Genomic DNA, 18,695 nt, shown 5'->3' on the forward strand with positions numbered 1-18,695 from the left:
CTTCATTTCACTTTTGAAGGAGAAAATTCTTATTGAACTAGAAATTTATTAGAGACCTGCTTGTAACACAACCTTGCTGTCCATAACTTATTTATTATTGTCCCCTACCGGTTTCACCGAAGGGGACTTATGGATTGCGCTCTGTGCGTCTGTCTGTCGCACATTTCTGGATCCTGCGATTAAAGTTCTTCATATTTTTTCATGAAACTTGAAACATTGATGGATGGCAATATGGACATTATGCACGTCATTTCATTTACGTCAAAAATTCTGGTTGCTATGTCAACAAATAAAATAAAAAATCTGACAATGGTGGAGATGGCAGGGGACATATATTGCTTGTCAATAGGCTTGTTAATACAGTAATGAAGTCTTTTTTGGTAAAACTGCAAATATCTAAGCACAGGTTTAGTTAAGTTTCCTGGTTCTTGGAGTTTTATGAAGTCCTTGTCATAATATCTTGCTGTCCAGTACAAATGAATACATTTAGTCTCTCATAGTACAACTCTCTATGCCTGTCCCGGACAGTATGTGTTCAGTGACTTGGTGCTCACAGTTCTATATATATCCAGCCTTCTTTCAATAAAACCTTGCCTTCCAGTAATAAACAAATAAGGAACCCGTTCCAGCTTAGAAGCTAAGTTCAAATGGATATATGTAACCATCATTAAACCATAAGAGCCTAGGAGTAAATTGTAGTTCTATGTTGGTCTTCTTTTAACAAAACAGTTCTGTCTAATAACAATACATTCATTAAGTCTTACATGGTTCTAATGCCCCATGCGTTTCCCCCCTGGCAGGATGAGTTCAGTCACCTGGTGCAGCAGTGGAACACGCAGAGAACCCTGGCCCTGGAGCGGGCGCTCACAAAGATCCTCTACCCACAGATGGAAAAGGAACTCAGGCTCAAACTTATCACTGAGGCCAAGGAGGGCATATTGAAGGTGCAGTGATCCGTCAGTCAACATAGCTCTTCTGCTCTGTGTGACTCTTTGTTCTCAGTGTATTGAATTATTGTATACAACTTAAATATTACACAACTTGCTCCAGTTGGAAATATATTTAAGTGTTATTGTCTCTGAGGCATTAATTAAAAGATATCATGCCATAATTTTTAGCTGTTATTACTTATAGTTAATGCACTATTAGCATTGGTGAAAGTTTGGCTCCTCAGAGACGTTTTTGTTACATGTAAATCCAATGAGATTTTGTTTGGGGGGGGGGCCGTGTGCCCAGCAATACCGACACACAAAATACAATTGATTTCAGATGTGATAAATTGGTTTCCCAATTTTGTTAACACATATCTAATAAAAGATTTGATGCGCCCATTTCTTCTCAATTTGTTTATCCCCCTGGGCATTTTTTATTGTCTCGTTAATCGTTCTATCCCTCTGGTCACTGCCTTTGTCAATCTATGTTCAAAGTACAAAGGTCTTCTGCGGATTTCTACAAGAAACCGCGTTTTGTACTGAACTTTCGCTATAATTGCTGAAAAGTAATATTATTCAAACAAAGCGTTTGTCATGGTCAGGCTTTTTGTCGCGTCATCTGCTTGCGTTAAAGTTCAAATTTTCAATGAAGTTCTTACCCCTAGGCTACAACACACAAGATCTTGAAAAGGAAGCGAAGAACAAATGGAGTTGGCAATGGCTGTCTGAATGTGATTCTAAGGGAATAAAATGGACGGATTGGCTTAAAAAGATAAATGTGTGATGCATTGTAAATAAAAGAATTGTTTGTCTTGTGTATCTAACTCCTGAATGCTTATGATCCGTAATAATTCTGTAGTTTCCATGAGCAATGTCTATAAAGGACATTTAGTAATGATACTTGCAGAAATTTTAACCCTTTGAGCGCTGGAACCGGATTTTGAAGGCCTTTGCAAACAGTTTGGATCCAGATGAGACGCCACAGAACGTGGCGTCTCATCAGGATCCAAACTGTTTGCTATTCTGATAGTATTCTTTAAAAAAAAATCAAACAAATGCTAATTTTAGAAATTCAGCAGACGACATTTTAGCAGAAGACAAATTTCCCAGCATGCAAAGGGTTAACTATTTATGACTTTGAACCTACTGCTATTAAGTAGTGATAATCTGTCTTTTATGGACAGATTTTCAATATTTAGTGTTCATTACTAAACATTTATAGTAATTCTTTAAGTTAAAAGTGTATGCTTAATAAAAATAAATGAATAATAGATTAAATGACTGAACAAAGTTACTGTATGTGTGCAAACATAACATTGTTTGTTTTCCATTGTATGCATATTAAGCGTCAAGAATTACTGTCAACATATGTTGGTCTTGTATTTTAGGATAGCTTCCTATTTGCTGATCAATTTGCTATCGTTCAGGAGCTTCCAAGGGCCTTCCGACCCATGACCAGGGCTTTGGGCCGCCTGGCCCTCGTCTGAATCATTTCTTCTTCTTTTTTTCATTTGTGTACTTTCACCCATGTATTAGTACATCCTACATAAAATGCCATTTGTTCCTATGTGTTTATATCGTAGGCGTGCTGTCGTAAGCTGTACAACTGGTTGAAGGTAGCTCCCTACCAGATAGAGCAGCACATGGAAGATGACTATGACCTGGATGATAACGAGCCTGGGCTCCGAGTGCTGGGCCTCGCGTTCATTGCTGAGAAGTGAGACAGTTTTTCTCTTTCTGTGAAAAAGTGTTAACCAGGCAGCATATTTGATAGGAAAACGATTGGTTCAGAGATAATATCAGAATTTTTATTAGTATTTTAAAGTGTGTTTATATGCAGAAATGGTTCATGTCCAAAAATGACAAGTTTCATGTGCAACTATTACTTTTGCAGTTTTAACACCATAAAGTTTCATTTTAAAGTTTATTATTCGTTTAAGTTCAAAACTTACATTATTATTATAAAAAATATTGCATGTAAACATTGTCTTCTTCATATTTTTTATTGACTATAATTTATTTAGCAATTAACTCCAATAAGTTTTTTATGAGTATGTCTGATTTGCATGCTTTATGGAAATAAAGTGTTATAAAATGTGAAATAAAACGGGTAATTTTCTAAATTGTTTTCTAAAAAATTGTGATATAACAAACTTCATTTAAGTTCAATTTGACATGTATGCTTCCAAAAAGATACATTTTTAAATGTCTTAATTTACATGTACAAAATGTAATTTTTCAAAAAGATACACTTAAATGTCTTATTTTACATGCACAAAATGTAATTGTTACTGGGACAGGTTTAATGTCATCACTTCAACAAACACAGTGACATCATGAAATACAGTATTGCAAATAAAGTCGTCTTATTTTGTTAATATTAAGGGAAGAATGATACTGTGAACAAAAAATTATTTACAGGACTTCTTAAATACTCAGCTAGGTGTGGTACAGTGTAGGTTGAGCTAAAAATTAGTTGTTCAAACCTGTAAACATCATGCATGTACATGAAGCCTGTCATGAGAAATCCAGGTTGGATGCTCATACATGTTTCGTCTCTGCTGGCAATGTCTTATCCATGATGGCAGTTTTGCCATCAGTGGATTTTGATCAGTAGAGACTAACAGTCTAACATAAAACAAATAATACCATAACAGACATTCCCAAAAGTATTTATGGTCCACAGGACATTCGGTCCTGTGGACTTAAAAAACTTGCAGGACCAGACTGGGATTCACAGGACCGAAACATCATGTAATCCAACTCAAATATATTGATATAATGATAATTAGAATAATGAAATGGAAAAAAGCAACACAACACTGAACACTAACAAATCAAAACACAATTGCAATATTTTAAATAAAAAATATTCAAACCAAACAAATCGTTAAAAACAAAGCAAATTCTCAATATAAAATTTGATTATTGTATACTGGTGTGCAAATTGCAGTTGAAAAAAAGTTTTCAGATACTAATAGGGCTTTTCCTTATTCAGCAGGGGCTTTATATAGGCCCCTTCCCCTAAGAGAAACGCCCCTTCCCCCAACTTAATTTCAAAGCACTAAGCAATTATCGGTATTACGAAAAGTTCATAGAAAACTATTTCCCGGTCGTGAAATTACATGATAACTCTAAATTATTATACACATGTCAATAAACTGGCCACAAAGATATACAGGTGTGTGATTTTTCCGCGGATTTCCGCGGATCGGGTTGATCTGGATGTCACTTCTGAGATTTGCGTAAATTCGTTTTAAAAAATGTGGGGGAGAGGGGCTACCACCGATTCCGCGGACGTATTTTATAAGCGGTCTGAAATATCCGCGGCCCGCGAAATCTCTCCGCATTTTACACTGGTAGATTCTGCCTAAGCATTTTTAAAACGAGCCATATATTTGGCTGTCGTTTCCCAATCTTCCAATTAAAATCGTGTTCTTAAAATGCGCTCTGTAATTTGTTTGCAAATGGCGCCGTTGTGAAGAGAAAATTAAGATTATTGAAATAACAAATAGCAATCGAATAAACGACTGACATCACCTAGTCTGATAGGAATAATGAAATGTGTTTGTCAAAAAAAAGACTACGTTTTAGATACAAGCAACACATATTTTGTTAAGAAATGTGCCCACTGAATTTGTGTCACGGAAACCAGTGTTTGCAAATTGGAGTGTAGTCTACTCACAAAGTAAAACAATTTAGAGAGTATCGTTTGAACATGGAAATAGACAAACATGATTTGATTTTTATATGTCTGTGGGTCTGTGTATAATCAGATTCATATGCATATTCTGCTTTATTATGTTTGTCACGCTGTTCAGTTAACTGAAATAGCTTTGAACTGAGTGAAGATGTGAAATGCAAGATATTGAAAGGTAAACAAATTAAATATATTAATTTAACTCAATTAATACATCATTAACACCAGAAGAACACTCAAGTGTGTTTGTTTATATTTAGTCTATTAACTGTCATTCAATACATTGAAAAACTGCTGCTATTGATCACAATAAATACTTAACTGTTTACTTTGCATCCTCAGTATGTTAAATGTGAAGTTCAACAGGTTTTTATAAAGAAATATTGTTATGAAGTTCAAAAAGTTGTTTATTTTAATGTCTGTTTTTATGTTTGTCATTGCGTTATGCGCGCCATTCGCGTAGTCAAAATCAGTCAACAGAATTTTCCTCCCCTCTGACTTTGCCTCAATCACACCCCTGGATATATAAATCAATAAAAATGCACTACTCAGCGTAAATTCAATTGGGAACAAACTGTTAATGCCCCCAATTACAATGATCTGAGTTGCAGGACTTGTTTCGTTTAAACGTAACAACTATTGACAATATTTACTCGGAAGTGTCCGTTGCGCATGCGCAGGAACATTTCATGTATGTTAACAGAAATACGATGAACTTTTTCATGCTCATATTTCTTTTAAGCGCTTTTTTATTTTCAGATTGTAATTCTATGAAATATATGAATTTCTGATCTTTTATTATTTATCGGACATTCGGACCGGTAACATAGCATTTTCAATCGGACCTTTCTTACAAACGTCGGTTAGGTCGACGGTCCAGCTTTTTTGTGAATGTCTGCCATAAAGTGCAGATCAGCCTGTGCGGGCTGCTAAGGTTGATCCTTGAGGATGCTGTTTGCATATGCAATAGCCTCCCTTTTTCTCTCCCTTTTGCAGGGATACCACAGCGTTTGGTTGCATGGTGAACGGGGAGGGGGAGGTGACAGACTTTATTCGCCTGCCCAATCTTACCAAGAGGATTCGGTCTCAGCGACCCATGGAGAGAGAGGAAAAGGTCGGGAAACTTTAATGCAATTGTGTGCTTTTTTCCCCCTTGCTGCCTTTTTTCTCCTTTTGGGTGTCAAGATTTCATGTAACTTGGTTATGATGTATATGGGCATACTATATTTGCACAATTGTGTAAGTTGCGAGATTGTGGAGGTGTTTCTGAATAATTACCCTTTAATTATAAAATCATTGGCCCAATTAATCTTGTCAGCTTTCTAAAGTACATAGTTCAATCCTGTCATTGTCAAATATGTTCACAATATTTTGGGTATAAAATCTTGGCCTAGCACTATAACCAGCAAAGTTTCCTGTAGCATGTCATGGCCCTTAAATACATATTTGTAAAAAAAGGCCAGGTTTGTCCTCTCTCTAACTCAATTTTGGTATATTATGAAGTGTGTATTGATATATATGCAGGAAAAGGACATGGAGAAGTTGAAAGAATTCATCGAGACCAAGAAGCCACATGTGATAGCTGTTACAGCCGAGAACTAGTATGTGTACTCTTTATACTTGGTTGTTTGCCATAACAGATTCTTGTGAACTTTAATAGCATATTAAATGTATGTGAATGAAGGAACACGAGTGTTCTGATTATTTGCGTTTCATGCATTTCTATTACTTGAAAATGCATACATTGTTTAACAATAGTGAAATGTTCTAATATGACAATTTTTAACAGATTTTTCATTCTTCATAAGGTTAAAATACATGTTACCTCAGATCTTACTGTTGTGGACAAGCTGCCCTGAGGTCTCTCCATCACACTCCTGTTTTATCCGAATTGTGTATCCAAAAATGGGTTCATGTACAAAATTGAGCATTTTAGTATTAAGTTTCTCTCTTTGAAGTTTTAATACCTTAAACATCCATAAAGTTTCAATCATTATGTTAATTGCATGTTTTAATTATACAGACATTACAAAGTATGCAATAGGAATAGTTTTACTTAAACATCCATTGTGTTTTAAAATATGTATGTGAGATAAATATTGCATGTCTAAAAAAATGTGTTCATTATTTATTTAAACTAAGAAGTTTGTTCACATTTAACTTCTATAAATACTTAATCTATATGCCTGTTTTAAGAGTGTTGTCAAATAAGTTAAAACATAATGTAAAACAATATGGTGACCTTTTGCTGTTATAAAATTAACTAGATGATGTCATGAACATTGATTATGCAGCAAATAAACAATTTCCATTGGCATTACGTCTGTTTGCTATTATTATTCTCTTTTGTAAATGTCTACGATTTTATCTTGGTGGAGTACACTGTAGAGACCAACAGGTCTGGGTAGCATATGAAATCCAACAAACTACTGTGAAACTTTTTCTTATGATTGAAAAAAAATAGACACAACAAAGATTATCAAGATTTCTATGGAGACAAAAATGTTTTCAAAATGGTAGGACCCAATGCCATCAGAATATTGCGATGATTGCTTGTAACTGGTACCTTACATGTATTTGTTGAAATCTTATATAATAACTCACCAGATATAGTACAACTCACCTTGAAGCTGTTTTCCAGTGATGCCATGATGATCATGGATGACATAAAGAAAGTGATAGCAGAGTTGGAGCAGGAAGCTCAGTTGCCTCCCATCAATGTAGAGCTTGTTGACAATGAGCTGGCCATGGTCTACGCAAACAGCTCAAGAGCTGATGTAAGAGTTTTAGGCTTGTCATTTTTAGCTTGGCTGTTTTCGAAGAAAACCCGAGGTATTGTTATAGCCAGCTCGTCGTGTCTGCCGTCCGTGTCAAGGTTTGTAAAGGTTTTTAACATCGACTCTAAAATCAAAGTCCTTCCACCTACAACTTTGAAACTTCATATGTAGATGCACCTTGATGAGTTCTACACGCCACACCCATTTTTGGGTCACTAGGTCAAAGGTCAAGGTCACTGTGACCTCTAAATCGCAGCCGAGCGTGGCACCCGTTATGCGGTGCTCTTGTTTATGTAGACTGTTACTCGTTTATAGTAGTTTTCCAAGCCGTTTATAATAGGAAATTTCTACTTCAATTAGATGAATATACCATTCAGTAATGCAATAAGTAAAACAACAACTGTAATGTTTAAGTCTTTGAGGAAGTTTTAAGTATGTACAAAAAAGCATTTCCTCATTATTTAAAATTATGACATGCACAAATTGTTAGTTAACACGCAGCAATCATGAATATTCAGATATGATCAGTGACATGTGTAGTATCATCCATGTTTATAACAACTTTACCAAATAAATCACATAAACGTGTAAAATAAAATATTGTAGCAAGTGCCTGGTTGTTCAAACAAGTTTATTAGATAGCCATTGACAATCTTGTAAGAACTTAGATTAAAAAGATCTCAGAGAATGTATCACTGTCCAAAATCATCATAGAATAAATATCTCTGCAATATTTAGCTTTTGTAACAAATATAATGCCAGTGAAGAGAGAGAAATTCATCTTTGAACTTAAACCATGATGTTAAGAAAGTACCGACTGGTTCTATGGCATAAGAAATGGAAATAATGTTCTGTATAAAAGAACCAAGTAAGAAATTGATTAAAAGTGGATTTATGAACAAAAATCTTGGCTTATAGCTAAGCAACTTCGGGGCAAGCGTGTATAAAGCCTTTATTAAGAATATAGGCCAAAGTTTTGTATGTTGGATATATGTTCTTTAATTCTGGGTAAATCTTCATGAAAATCTACACCGATATTTTTGTGACTGTCCTCTACCAAATGTACCATTGATTCCGCATTATTGCTAAAATGGCTGCTGCCGCTAAACATAGAAATCCATCTTATAGCCATTAAACAAATTCACACAAATGTTCATTAATAATTGGTCCTGAATGAAAATTAATAACAAGATGTTCTGCTCAATTGCACAAAATACTATCTTGAGCTAGAAAAAGAAATGTGTGTTGAACAAAAAAATTAACACAATATTTTCTTCTCATAGATTTCATTGATGCTTAAACTGGAACTCGGCTCTTAAATAAAAATGATTTAAACTCAATGGTCAGTTAAGCATTTTCCATAGATCATTTATTATATTAACATTAATGAATATAATCACCCATTTTCCCTTTTTAGCTCACCTGAGCACAACATGCTCATGGTGAGCTTTTGTGATCGCCTTTAGTCCGTCATACGTTGTACGTTTTGCATTGTGCGGCGTCAGCATTTGCCTTGTTTACTCTGTAGAGGCCACATTTATTGTCCAATCTTCATGAAATTTAGTCAGAAGGTTGGTCTCAATAATATCTTGGATGAGTTCGAAAAATGGGTACATTTGCTTGAAAAACATAGCTGCCAAGGGGCGGGGCATTTTTCCTGGCTATATATGGCTATACTAAATCTTGTTAACACTCTAGAGGCGACATTTATTGTCTGATCTTCATGAAACTTGGTAAGAAGATTCATCCCAATAATACCTTGGACGAGTTTCGAAAATGATGCCGGTTGGTTGAAAAACATGGCCGCCAGGGGGCGGGGCATTTTTCCTTATATGGCTTTAGTAAAACCTTGTTTACAATCTAGAGGCCATATTTATTTTCCGATCTTCATGAAACTTGCTCAGAAGATTTGTCCCAATGATATCTTAGATGAGTTCAAAAATGGTAACCTTTGCTTGAAAATTATGGCTGCCAAGGGGCGGGGCATTTTTCCTTATATGGCTATAATAAAATTTTGTTAATACTCTAGAGGCCACATTTATTTCCAATCTTCATGAAACTTGGTCAGAAGATTCATCCCAATAATATCTTGAAAGAGTTCGAAAATGATGCCGGTTGGCTGAAAAACATGGCCGCCAGGGGGCGGGGCATTTTTCCTTATATGGCTGTAGTAAAACCTTGTTAACACTGTAGAGGCCACATTTATTTTTCGATCTTCATGAAACTAGGTCAGAAGATTTGTCCCAATAATATCTTGTTATCTCAGGTGAGTGACTTTGGGCCTTTCAGGCCCTCTTGTTTATTTTTTGCAATAAGTAAGAACATCAAACTAAGAAAACTTCGTTTGTTATCACAGTTTCAAAAATGCTATATAGTATCAAAGCAAATATATATATATGTCAGTTATTTTAAGTTATCTCTGTAGTCTGTAGACCGCTTTTTTAAGACCAAACATTTATTTTGTCTTAAAAACTTTATGTTTTCATCCATTTAAAGTACTTAATATCAAACTTCCATACATTTTCCCTTGTATGGACATGTACACATTGGGCCTTAATGCACTTTCCGTAGTTTTCTTTTGTTCGTCATTACTACTGCTCATATATTGTGTATGTGTTGTGAATATGTTATCCAGGAGGAGTTTCGGGAGTACCCTGCGGTGCTACGTCACGCTGTGTGTGTGGCTCGCAGGCTGCAAGATCCGCTCATAGAGTTTGCTCAGCTCTGTAACCAGGACGAGGAAATCCTTTGTCTCAAGTACCACCCTATGCAGGCTAGTTACCGCATTTATTTAGTTAAGATATTTTTAGCTTGGCTGTTTTCAGAGAAAACCCAAGGTATTGTCATAGCCAGCTCATCGTCCAGCGTCTGCCGTCCGCGTCGTGCTAAAAACTTAACATAGGCTCTAAAATCGAAGTGCTTCCACATACAACTTTGAAACTTCATATGTAAATACACATTGATGAGTTCTACATGCCAGACCCATTTTTGGGTCACTAGGTCAAAGGTCAAGGTCACTTCTGACAAGCTTTCATTTATTCAAAACTGCACCCACAGCCGAGCATTGGCCACCGCTTTGCGGTGGTCTTGTTTTCTACTTGTCGCACTTACTGTTGCAAAGTTTGTGGTCAACAATTGCAGAAACTTTTAATAAGTTTTCAGAAGAATTTTACTTGAATACTTTTTCATACATTTTGTGGACATTCTTCATTTGGTCGTGTAGGGGTTTAATTCAAGTTTGTGACAGAGCTCTAGTGTAAAATGATTTGGCAAATTCTGGCTTGTGAGCATTTAGTGAAAAAATTTGGGTAAATATGGGAAATTTACGTTGTACAATTATAAAAATAGGGGAAAAAACTTATTGCTAAATCATGTGTAAGGATTAAATGTAGAGTTGCAATGTATTAAAAAAAATGTTCAATTAACAACAAAAATTACTTAAATTCATTCTGTATTGTGTCAAATGAATACCAAAGGTATACAATCTTAAGTGTTGGTGCACTGACCGCGTGACTTGACAATGTGACATCCATTCAAGATGTGGGTTTTCCCATTAACATGCCTAAACCAGGTACATATTGTGAGAGTAAGTAGATTTAAATGAAGATTGAATGCAACATGGTTTTGAACGTGTTTTTGTTATGTGTTTGTTCAATGGGCAATGAAGTGCTTGTAACTGTTAACAACAGTAATATTGGAGTGTTTCGAAAGGAATGGTCTCAACTGGTCTGAAAATCAGCTGTAACAAATTGAAAAAAAAAGTACTTGATTCAATTTTGTAAAATTTTCTTGGTCATTATTTGGTAATATATGGAAAAAATATTCATGTTTGGACTGTGGTACAGGTCCTGTGAGAGCAATTTAAAAAGCATAAAATAAAATCTTGTGTATTCTGTTCTTATTCTGTTTATGAAAAAAAATCATGTCATCGCTTGTTTTTTTTTGTTTTTTCAGGATTCCATCTCCAAGGAGGAGCTACTCAGTGCTCTGAACCTGGAGTTTGTGAATCGAGTCAACGAGGTGGGGGTGGATGTGAACCGCGCCATTTCCAACCCACACACGTCAGTCCTTGTGCAGTTCATCTGCGGACTGGGGCCCAGAAAAGGGGCTGCATTGCTCAGGGTCAGTGGTGGAAGGGGGGTTGATTGCCACCATTGATAGTGCAATTTGTTTAATAATGTTTTCTTTTAGCATAAAGGGAAATATTAATAACAAGTAAATGACACAATACAAATATTTTTTTTGAAACTTAACCAAGTTTTTAAAACTCTTTACAAAAGAGTTAGTCTAATATAGCCAAGTAAAAAGCTTCACAAGAGCTATTTGTTTAACTGTTATATTAAACTAAATTATCTTTTCATTAAATTAAATTATGTTTTCAACTGAGCTTAACTAATGTAAACAATTCTTTTTGAGGAATTAGAAGAAAAGATTACAATATTTCAGACCCTGAGGCAGAGCAGCACAAGGTTGGAAAATCGAACCCATCTAGTCACCATGTGTAGAATGGGGCCAAAAGTGTTCATCAATTGTGCTGGCTTCATAAAGATTGACACAAACTCATTGGGAGACAGGTAGGCTGAACAGAGTTATTATAGTTTATAATGAAATTAATACAGTAAATGTTTGAAGATGAAAAGATCAAGGTGCAGTTAAATATTAAATAAGACACGTTGCATCTCTATACAAACTCAGTGACACCTTAAATACAAGATATATGGAACTGAAATTAATTTGATGAAGATAATTTTGTGTTCGTTGTGATTTATGTTTTGGTGTTTTGAGCAGTATTTCGGTGATGTTGTTGCATTCAGTTAAGGAACTCCCATGTTGTGGGTTTGCTGGTTTACCAGTAAGTGCTCATACTAATGTTTGCAACTGAAATCTGCCTAACTTGAATCAGAGATAGGGGGAGAATTGCCATTGACAAGATTTAATGATTAATCCCCAGTTATGGGGCAGGGTGTGAGCCATTGACAAGAGTTCATGATTAATCCCCAGTTATGGGGCAGGGTGTGGGCAATTGACAAGATTTAATGATTAATCCCCAGTTATGGGGCAGGGTGTGAGCCATTGACAAGATTTAATGATAAATCCCCAGTTATGGGGCAGGGTGTGAGCCATTGACAAGAGTTCATGATTAATCCCCAGTTATGGGGCAGGGTGTGAGCCATTGACAAGATTTAATGATTAATCCCCAGTTATGGGGCAGGTTGTGAGCCATTGACAAGATTTAATGATTAATCCCCAGTTATGGGGCAGGGTGTGAGCCATTGACAAGATTTAATGATCAATCCCCAGTTATGGGGCAGGGTGTGAGCCATTGACAAGATTTAATGATTAATCCCCAGTTATGGGGCAGGTTGTGAGCCATTGACAAGATTTAATGGTTAATCCCCAGTTATGGGGCAGGGTGTGAGCCATTGACAAGATTTAATGATTCATCCCCAGTTATGGGGCATGGTGTGAGCCATTGACAAGATTTAATGATTAATCACCAGTTATGGGGCAGGGTGTGAGCCATTGACAAGATTTAATGATTAATCCCCAGTTATGGGGCAGGGTGTGAGCCATTGACAAGATTTAATGATTAATCCCCAGTTATGGGGCAGGGTGTGAGCCATTGACAAGATTTAATGATTCATCCCCGGTTATGGGGCAGGGTGTGAGCCATTGACAAGATTTAATGATTTATCCCCAGTTATGGGGCAGGGTGTGAGCCATTGACAAGATTTAATGATTAATCCCCAGTTATGGGGCAGGGTGTGAGCCATTGACAAGATTTAATGATAAATCCCCAGTTATGGGGCAGGGTGTGTGTCATTGACAAGATTTAATGATTCATCCCCGGTTATGGGGCAGGGTGTGAGCCATTGACAAGATTTAATGATTCATCCCCAGTTATGGGGCAGGGTGTGAGCCATTGACAAGATTTAATGATTCATCCCCAGTTATGAGGCAGGGTGTGAGCCATTGACAAGATTTAATGATCCATCCCCAGTTATGGGGCAGGGTGTGAGCCATTGACAAGATTTAATGATTAATCCCAAGTTATGGGACAGGGTGTGAGCCATTGACAAGATTTAATGATTAATTTCCAGTTATGGGGCAGGGTGTGAGCAATTGACAAGATTTAATGATTAATCCCCAGTTATGGGGCAGGGTGTGGGATAAAATCTGTGGGCCATGGATTTGTTTTCAAGTGCTCTATCAACTGAGCTCACCAACCTGATTTAATGAAGATAATGATATGAGCCGTTCTCTGTTAAAGGGGGGTTTAATGCTTGTGCGTTAGGTGTCGTCCCAGATTAGACTGTGCAGTCTGCACAGAGAAATCAGGGATGACACTTTCTGCCAAAACTGGATTTTTGCAAGGAAGAGATTTTTTGTTAACAAAAATGCCATACAAGTGGAAAATGTCCCTGATTAGCCTGTGCGGACGGCACAGGCATATATGGGGCAACACTTTATGCACATGCTGTAAACAACCTTTTAACAGAGCACAGCTCATATGTTGTAGATAGGTTACATTAATTTGCATTTGTGTATGAAAGAAACATTGTTAGCACCTTGAATTGCGTAGACTTAAATTTATACACTTATCAAAATGATATTTTCTATAAGTTACGTAGTTGGTAAGGTTAGCTCAGTTGTTAATGCACTGTCCTGTCTGACCTTGGTTCATGAGTTTACTGCAAGGCCTAGGCACAGTACTTACCCTATATCTGATTAAAGATGGACAGTTTCTAGTTAATGTTCATAAGTTCAGTACAGGTTAACTTCTTAAATTGGCTACACATTTTCGGAAAAAAACTTTAATGGCAACTTTTAAACAACTGAAATATTGCTTATATTGCAAAAAAATTATTACTGTTTTGTAAATTAAGAACTTAGGCATATAAATGCTCCAAATATTGCCATGTAATGACTTCAACTCTTCAGCACGGAGGCGTATGTAGAAGTACTAGATGGTTCCCGCGTGCATCCAGAGTACTACGAGTGGGCCCGTAAGATGGCTGTAGACGCACTGGAGTACGACGACACGGCTGAGGACGCCAACCCGGCAGGTGCCCTGGAGGAGATCCTGGAGAGTCCTGAGCGTCTCAAGGACCTTGACCTTGATGCTTTTGCAGAGGAGCTTGAAAGACAGGTTGGTTGGATAATTGTTTTGCATATGATTAACTGATTGCTTAAACTTTGATTTTGTTATATATTTTTATATGCGGTAGATTTGGGAATTCTGCTGAAATATTGTTTTTTTTTGCATACATATTATTTTAAATTATAAATTGTGATGTAAATATAATTATCCCCCCCCCCCCCTCCAAAAGGCGGAGTTATATAGAATTGGCGTTGTCCATCCGTCTGTCACAAACTGTTCAGGACTATATCTCTAAAACTAGATGAGATATCATCATGAAACTTCATGGGTGTATAGATTAGGAGATGTGCACAAGAACCATAACCCAACTCTTTCTTGAATAAGAGTTTTTTATGTTCCTGGATCAAATGATCGGGGGTATATTGTTTTTGGCCTGTCTGTCATTGTATATATCTGTCTGTCATTGTATGTGTATGTCCAAAAACTTAACCTTGCTCATAACTTTTGCAATACTGAAGATAGAAACTTGATATTTGGCATGCATGTGTATCTCATGGAGCTGCACATTTTGAGTGGTGAAAGGTCAAGGTCATCCTTCAAGGTCAAAGGTCAAATATATGGCTTCAAGGCGGCACAGTAGGGGGCATTGTGTGTCACGAACACAGCTCTTGTTCCCTTTGTTGTTTATGTATGATGTAACTTTTCAGAATTCAATATAGAACTTCATGGGTGCATAGATATCAATGTGGAGAATTTCAATGCAATTACCCTACCCTCAAATTTCTTATTATACTGGTTATAAAGGGATTTGCAACCATCCATTAACGGAATATATTTGGTGGGGGATATCAATTCGACAAATTGCTTGTTAAATGATGCTATTGTGATCTTGATATTTTTACATATAGATGATGTTCTTAAACAGGCTGATATAATTGGTAAACTGTTGACATTCTGTGGATTTGTAGAAGTTTGTTGTGTGTGTTTGTTTGTTTTTATGCCTTCTTTCGAAGAAAAGGGGGTATATAGTTTTCACACTGTTCGTCAGTCTGTCAGTCAGTCTGTCTGTCAGTCTGTCACACTTTTCATGTCCGCTCTCTAATTCAAATAGTTTGCATCCGATCTTTACGAAACTTGGTCAGAAGTTGTATCTAGACAATATCTAGGTCAGGTTCGAATATGGGTCATGCCGGATCAAAAACTAGGTCACGGGGTGGAAAAAAAAATCCAAGGGAAGTAATAAGCTTTAAATGGACATAATTATCTGACCTGCCAAATTATATATTTATGTTAAATAAATCAAAGCGGCGCAGTATGTGGCATTGTGTTTCTGACAAACACATCGTGGTTAAAGGTCAAGGTCATCCTTCAAGGTCTAAGGTCAAAAATACAAATCCAAGGGAAGTAATAAGCTTTAAAGGGAGATAATTATTCAATATTGAAGATAGCAACTTGATATTTGGCATGCATGTGTATCTCATGGAGCTGCACATTTTAAGTGGTGAATCTACAGTCACAGTAGTGGCTTTTAATTATTTGCTACTAAAAATAGAGATTTGTTATAGACAATTATTTTCAAGGGAAGTAATTTATATAATTATAAATCTCAGATTATATATTTCCTTATCAAGAATTGAAGTTCTTTTCACAGTTACTGTACAGATTTTTTATTTTGATTATTTATAACTCAAATGATTAATTTGTCAAATGTTTTTTTTAAATGATATAATTATCATTTCTTTCCTGTAGGAATTTGTGAATTACATACCTGTGGACTTATGTCCATAGATACATGATGAACTCTGGCTATGATCTCTTTGATAAACCACAGGCCTTGGTTGTCAGTGATGTCTGACTTGGTCATTTTTGACTGTCTACAGCTACAGCTTTAAAGGGAGATGATTTCTATACCTGCCAAATGATAGATAGAAATTTTATTTCAAAGTGGCGCAGTAGGGGCATTGTGTTTTGACGAACACATCTCTTGTTTATTTATGTGATTATTTCTTTAACATTATCCGGCATTATTATAAAAAAACTAATAAGGAGACACATTGATATCTTTAAACTTCATTTCTGTTTACAGGGCTATGGTGACAAGCACATAACACTGTATGATATCAGAGCTGAGCTTAATCACAGGTACAAGGACCTAAGGACCCCATATCGGTCCCCTACCAATGAAGAACGCTTCAACATGATAACGAAGGAGACACCAGATACATTCTACATAGGTAAGACTGATAAGATTACAACTGTTTTTCAATGCAGAGGGTTTACACAAAGAATTCAGATTCATTTCATTATGATTCTTCCATCACAATTAAATGTTGAAGTCCTTTGTGCAAAGGATAGCCAGCTTGCCCTGTAAAAAGTGTGAGTATGTAAAGTAATTGTGAACAATCCAACAACCTTCACAGGCTGATGTTCATGTTCTTGTACCAATGTTACCCTATGTTTTAATGTCATAAATACTGACCTGTTATTGTATGCTTATACTTTCCAAGGGGAAATAACTCAATGTTTATGTTCTTGTACCAATGCTGCCCTATGTTTATGTTCTTGTGCAAATGTTGCCCTATGTAAGTATGTTTATGTTCTTGTACCAATGTTGCCCTATGTTTATGTTCTTGTACCAATGTTGCCCTATGTTGATGTACCAATGTTGCCCTATGTTCCTGTTTTTGTACCAATGTTGCCATATGTTTATGAACCAATGTTGCCCTATGTTTATGTATCAATGTTTCTTTATGTTTATGTACCAATTTTGCCCTATGTTTATGTTCTTGTACCAATATGACCCTATGATTATGTTCTTGTACCAATGTTGCCCTATGTTTATGTTCTTGTACCAATGTTGCCCTATGATTATGTTTTTGTACCAATGTTGCCCTATGTTTATGTTCTTGTACCAATGTTGCCCTATTTTTATGTACCAATGTTGCCCTATTTTTATGTTCTTGTACCAATATTGCCCTATGTTTATGTTCTTGTACCAATGTTGCCCTATGTTAATGTTCTTGTACCAATGTTGCCATATGTTTATGTACCAATGTAGCCCTATGTTTATGTTCTTGTACCAATGTTGCCCTATGTTTATGTTCTTGTACCAATGTTGCCCTATGTTTATGTTCAGGTAAGCTGATGATGGTGCGTGTGATGGGGATTGCTCACCGCAAGCCCCATGGGGAACAGCTGGACCAAGCAGACCCAGTGAGGAATGAGGACACGGGGCTCTGGCAGTGCCCCTTCTGTAACAAGAATGACTTCCCAGAGCTCAGTGAGGTTAGTCAGTGCTTTGATTGCCTGATAGTGAATTATAGTCTTGTCAGTATGATGGTCATGAATTAGAGCTTTATATAGAAATGTATTATTGACGTTTGTGCTGAGATTTGATTGATTGATAAGAAATAAAAAAAAAGCCAGGTCTTTTATTGTTGGATGGAAAAGCTTGTAACACTATTTGAGCATTGTCAGTGTTATTTGACATATTTCTCCTACATATGTATATTTAAAATGGCATGGTTTATGCTCCATTGACCAAACCATCTAAGTACTATAATTTGTAAATTAAATAAGCTAGGATTTGATTCCTCTGTTCTTCAAGAATGTTTATCATTGAGGATAATTTTTATTTTGTAACAATTCTCTAAATTTCACTGGTAGTTTAATAGATTTAACTTGTCAGGCAATGCAAAGTTAAACTAGTCATAATATGTAACAAACTTGTGAGACATTTATTTCTGAAGAAAAAGGATCCAGACATTTCCACAAGTCACACATTTTAATTATTCCGCACAAAGCAATATTATTAAACATTTCTAGTATTTCTGCCCATAGGTCTGGAGTCATTTTGACAATGGAAGCTGCCCTGGCTCTGCTGTGGGTGTGCGTTGTCGACTGGACAACGGCTGCACTGGCTTCATTCACATAAAAAATCTCAGCGATAAGAAAGTGACGGACCCAATGGAAAGAGTCAAGGTAGTGTTGGCTGGTTATATGTATTAGATCTTAATATTGATTTTGTAGGTATATAATATGTAATAGAGATAAGATGAATGGAAAAAGTATGGCTTCATAATCAGATTCAGTCTTGTTTTTATGTCCCCCACTATAGTAGTGGGGGACATATTGTATTTGCCCTGTCTGTTGGTCTGTTGGTTGGTTTGTTGGTTGGTTGGTCT

The 18,695-nt window shown here is 36.3% G+C and overlaps 1 protein-coding gene across 2 annotated transcripts in view; it reads left to right on the forward strand.

Annotated features, from left to right (window-relative positions):
* LOC127833815 (transcription elongation factor SPT6-like) overlaps nt 1–18,695 on the forward strand; it is a 61,688-nt gene that overhangs the window by 21,884 nt on the left and 21,109 nt on the right. For both annotated transcript variants that reach the window (XM_052359293.1, XM_052359299.1), the window contains exons 17-28: nt 801–944; nt 2,516–2,649; nt 5,629–5,746; nt 6,157–6,233; nt 7,274–7,409; nt 10,045–10,182; nt 11,364–11,531; nt 11,856–11,983; nt 14,352–14,559; nt 16,598–16,745; nt 17,648–17,796; nt 18,352–18,492. In XM_052359293.1, the coding sequence (XP_052215253.1) occupies nt 801–944; nt 2,516–2,649; nt 5,629–5,746; nt 6,157–6,233; nt 7,274–7,409; nt 10,045–10,182; nt 11,364–11,531; nt 11,856–11,983; nt 14,352–14,559; nt 16,598–16,745; nt 17,648–17,796; nt 18,352–18,492 (1,689 nt within the window). The remainder of the gene's footprint in view (nt 1–800; nt 945–2,515; nt 2,650–5,628; nt 5,747–6,156; nt 6,234–7,273; nt 7,410–10,044; nt 10,183–11,363; nt 11,532–11,855; nt 11,984–14,351; nt 14,560–16,597; nt 16,746–17,647; nt 17,797–18,351; nt 18,493–18,695) is intronic.

Source organism: Dreissena polymorpha, chromosome 1, assembly GCF_020536995.1.
Source record: "Dreissena polymorpha isolate Duluth1 chromosome 1, UMN_Dpol_1.0, whole genome shotgun sequence".
Lineage (NCBI taxonomy): Eukaryota > Metazoa > Mollusca > Bivalvia > Myida > Dreissenidae > Dreissena > Dreissena polymorpha.